The sequence below is a fragment of the Metarhizium album genome, assembly GCF_000804445.1.
Source record: "Metarhizium album ARSEF 1941 chromosome Unknown scaffold_19, whole genome shotgun sequence".
In the NCBI taxonomy this organism is placed as follows: Eukaryota; Fungi; Ascomycota; class Sordariomycetes; order Hypocreales; family Clavicipitaceae; genus Metarhizium; species Metarhizium album.
Genome location: NW_024467593.1, coordinates 136,396 through 140,165, shown reverse-complemented (window position 1 = coordinate 140,165; position 3,770 = coordinate 136,396). Strand labels below are relative to the sequence as shown.

Below are 3,770 nucleotides of genomic sequence, written 5' to 3'. Positions count from 1 at the left end.
TCGATGGCATTTCACGCGATTTTTTCCCCCTTCGAAAGGACACACACTTTATGGTTAAAATTATATGAATGAATGTTCTCTAGAGCGAATGATATGGAGGGAAACCAAATCGAAACGCCGTTCAATTTGCATGTACTCATAAATCATCGTCGAAGTTACTCTTAAGTTCTAAAACAGACCCCGAAGCCACCTAATGCCCAAGAAACACGGTAGCAGAAGAATGACAAAAGATGGTGTAACAAAACTGGACGAGAACAAACAGACTAAATCAAGAACAAGCATATCGCCCGTGGAGCCCAAAAACCGGTTGTACATGACCACTGCCCTACCCAAGTCATGCGTGCCCCCTATTCGTAGCATATTAGTTACAGCGTGAATAACCCTTTTTTTGTTGTTACTCAAACCATCTTTCTGTCTATGAATCTCAACCTCTCTGGTGCGCGCAGGCAAAAACTAATGCCTTTTCTCTCCCCAAGCCACTGGTTTCCCCGTCTGTCTTATTGTTGTGAACGCCGAAATCATATTTCCCAGAAATACTGTTGAAGGAAAAGAGGACTAATCAACTTGATGAAAAGAAAGCGCGGCAACTGTAAACAGGATAATCGGCCGCATAATTGAGCCGATTTACAACCCCAGAGCACTCTCAGCGATCAGTTGTTGCCGGCGGTGGCCTGCGTGCGTAACATATTCCCTGCCATTGCTTCCTTTCCCCCTCCCTTTTCGGGGGGGCAATGATTAATGAGTATTGAGGGAAAGCCCTTGGAATGCGGCATTCCAGTCGTTTTGTGCAGACATGGGTGACACGCCCGTCGCGTGCGGAGATGGACTAGATAGATGCTGCGCTCCGGGAAATCGTTGGCGAAGAGACTGGAAGTCCCCTTGCTGGCCCAATCCGGTCGGGAATCCATCTGCACCTGGGGAAAGGCTCGGTGCGTAGGGAGCAGACGTGCCACGAGTATTGCCGAATGCACCGACCCCATACGCATGGTTGTTCGGCGGATATGCTGACGCTGGTGGAACACTTCGCTCACCACCAAAGGGCTGGCCAAATGTTGGACGATAGCCCCTGCCGAAAGCTTGTGGCTGTTGCTGTTCCTGGCCTTGAGGATTCTGGCGCCGTTCGCCGCCAGAGGCACGCCCGACACCTACAGCCCCAGGGCCAATTCCGCTTGGTGCCTGGATGCCCAGAGTTGGGCTGGCGAATGAAGCTGGGTTAATGGCAGACATCCAGATCCTGGTTTTGTAGATTTTGAAAAGGTCTGTAACGAGGGAGTTGAAATTGATGTAAGAGTCAGCGAAGTAGTAAAACGTAAGCTTTTTCCAGTCCCTGTAATTTGGCGGTTAGTAGCCTTCTTCTAGTAGCTTTCTCTACCAAGAATGCGAGGTTTTCCGGACTTACATTTGAAATTCCGCATCGAGGATTTCCATATTGAGGCCGTGTTCCTTGACCTTTTGCATACATACTCGTTTTGCCTTGGCTTCCTGACCTTCTTTATCGCGCAGAGCATGTACTTCATGATTCTGTGCCAGCCGCTTGATGAGTTTTGGTCGAAGCTCTGCGGCATTTGGCTCTTGTAGATGATGTTGATTCGGCGGCCCCATGCCGCCGACAGCGCTGCCCTGGAGGCCACTAGATGAGGCCATCAAACCTGCACCGGAGCCCTCTTGAGCAGCAGCAGCACCTTGCGAGTACATCATGAGCCACTTGTAGTGCTCCTCAGCGTAATGTTCCTTCAGCTCCTTGGCGGTTTGCCAGTCAACATTATCCTTGGCGACTGTTCCTAGGTCGGTGCCTCGGTCTGCTTCGACAATAACCAGGTCACCAGGTTTGACGGTAAGGCCTGTACCCTCTTGAATGTAGAAAACGTCGGCTCTGGCACACTTGAACAGGACCACGTGAAGGAGTTGGTTGTGCCTGGGCTGTGCCACACCGAAAATGTTGCGGTGGGGAGAAGGCGGACGATTCGTGAACTGGTTTTGGAGACCGAAATGGGGTGCATAGGGATTGCCAAAAGCAGTCTGCATCGTGTTTGGCAGACCAGCTAGCATTTCTGTTGCTGTATTCAGTATTTGTTGCTCATGGTATTTCAACAAGTATGACTTACGGTTGTTGATATTTGCCAGCCCAGTACCGTCCCCAAACCCAGCGGGGAAACCCTGAGAAGACTGTCCCTCGCCCACGCCAGCAGCATCGAGACCAGATACTGAATCAGCAATGGAGCTGATGGAGCCTTGTCGAGTTGGCATATTGGCAAACGAATGGCGCCGACTCTGTGAGATATCCCCCCCGAAGAAGCCCGGAGAGCTTGACCACAGTGCAGCCTTTTTTAAATTCAAGTTGTCTGATTTTCGGTTGTCCAGACCTAGCGGCGCGCGGAAAGCATTGGCGCCGAACTCACTCATACGCCGACCCGATCCACGCCTGCCGAGGGAATCGATTGAATCAGTGGCCTCGTCCAGTTCATCAACAGCAAAATCCGACTCTTCAGGGACAGTTTCATATCCATTTCCAAGGAAGGATGCGCCAGTAGAGGCACGAGGCCGGATACGAGAGTTGTTGTATTGTTGCTGACGCAACATGGCATTTTCACGGGCGAGCATTTCGATAGTTTTGGTTTCGGACATTTGGTGGAACGAGCCTTGCAGGGATTCCGATGTGCTTTCATTGTCGTCGTCTTCAACTTCCTTGACCTTGCCGAGCATTGAACCGTCATTTGCCATCTCGCTGAGCATGCTGGGCCGAGAAGGTCGGTGCTGTAAGGCCGGGTGACGTGCTCGCCCCAGGATAGCAGATGAGCTCATTCCACCTGGTGGTGCCGTCTCGGGGTCCGTCTGGCCAACTGAATATGATTGAGATCGGTAAGTTTTCGGAGTGGGGTGTAATGGAATAGCAAATGGGATTTGAGAATTGGACACGGAGTCTCGAGAGCTCGGAGAAACTTGGCTTAAGCCAGAGTCGGGCCCAAAGAAGGAGTTGCTGCCGCCGGGCGGAATGACAGAGGTGGGCGATGGGAGGACTTCGCTCAGCCTGGACGAGGCATCCTTCCGATCGGCATTCCAAATGCCGGTCCCCCAAGAAAACGCTGACGAGTTAGCTGTGCGGCCACCAGCTGAAGAGGCTGAATGAGAACCCCAAGGGCCGCTACCAGCCTCTGCTGATGGAGTGCTGGGATGTGATCCCGTTGGAGACATGGAACTGCTTGCAAATGAGCCTTTGCGAGGTCGATTCAACGACTGAGAGGTATCGTTGAGCCAGGAAGATCGTCGAACGGGCTTTTGAGCTTGTGCAGGGGCAGCCTGAGATGCTTCGTTGCGATGTTCCACCTCGTCATCCGAGCTCGCTAGTGCCTCCGAGTCGGGAGTTGAGGTCCGGGCTTGAACCTTTTCCAAGAGCAAGCTCTGGGTTGTAGTCGTCCCAGAGGGAAACGATCCTTGGCCAGATTTCGACGCAGTCGCAGATTTGAGGGGGTTGGAGCTCATGATGTCTCAACACCGCACAGGACGTGCAACCGAAGTGCCCAAACAGCGGATATTGCTCACCAAGAGCCGCCCACTCAATATTTCAAACACGGTGAGAATATTGTGTGCGTTACTCAGCGATGAATAATGCACAAAAAAAAACCTTCCTCTTTCACAGTTAGCATATGCACATATATATATGTATATATATATATATTATATAGCCAGATGCAAAACTCTTGTCGACAGTGAACGTATTGTTTACGTGCCGCATACGGTCCGTCTCAATGGCGGAATTGCCAAAAACGATG

At 51.4% G+C, this 3,770-nt stretch overlaps 1 protein-coding gene across 1 annotated transcript; it reads right to left on the bottom strand.

The window, feature by feature from the left end:
* Positions 1-735: 735 nt before the first annotated feature.
* On the bottom strand, positions 736-3,480 carry MAM_06227 (PSP1 domain-containing protein; the record flags this gene model as incomplete). Its single annotated transcript, XM_040825025.1, has 3 exons — positions 736-1,327; positions 1,400-2,051; positions 2,106-3,480. 3 exons carry the CDS (start codon positions 3,478-3,480, stop codon positions 736-738), a joined length of 2,619 nt encoding a protein of 872 aa, XP_040676931.1.
* Positions 3,481-3,770: the final 290 nt, after the last annotated feature.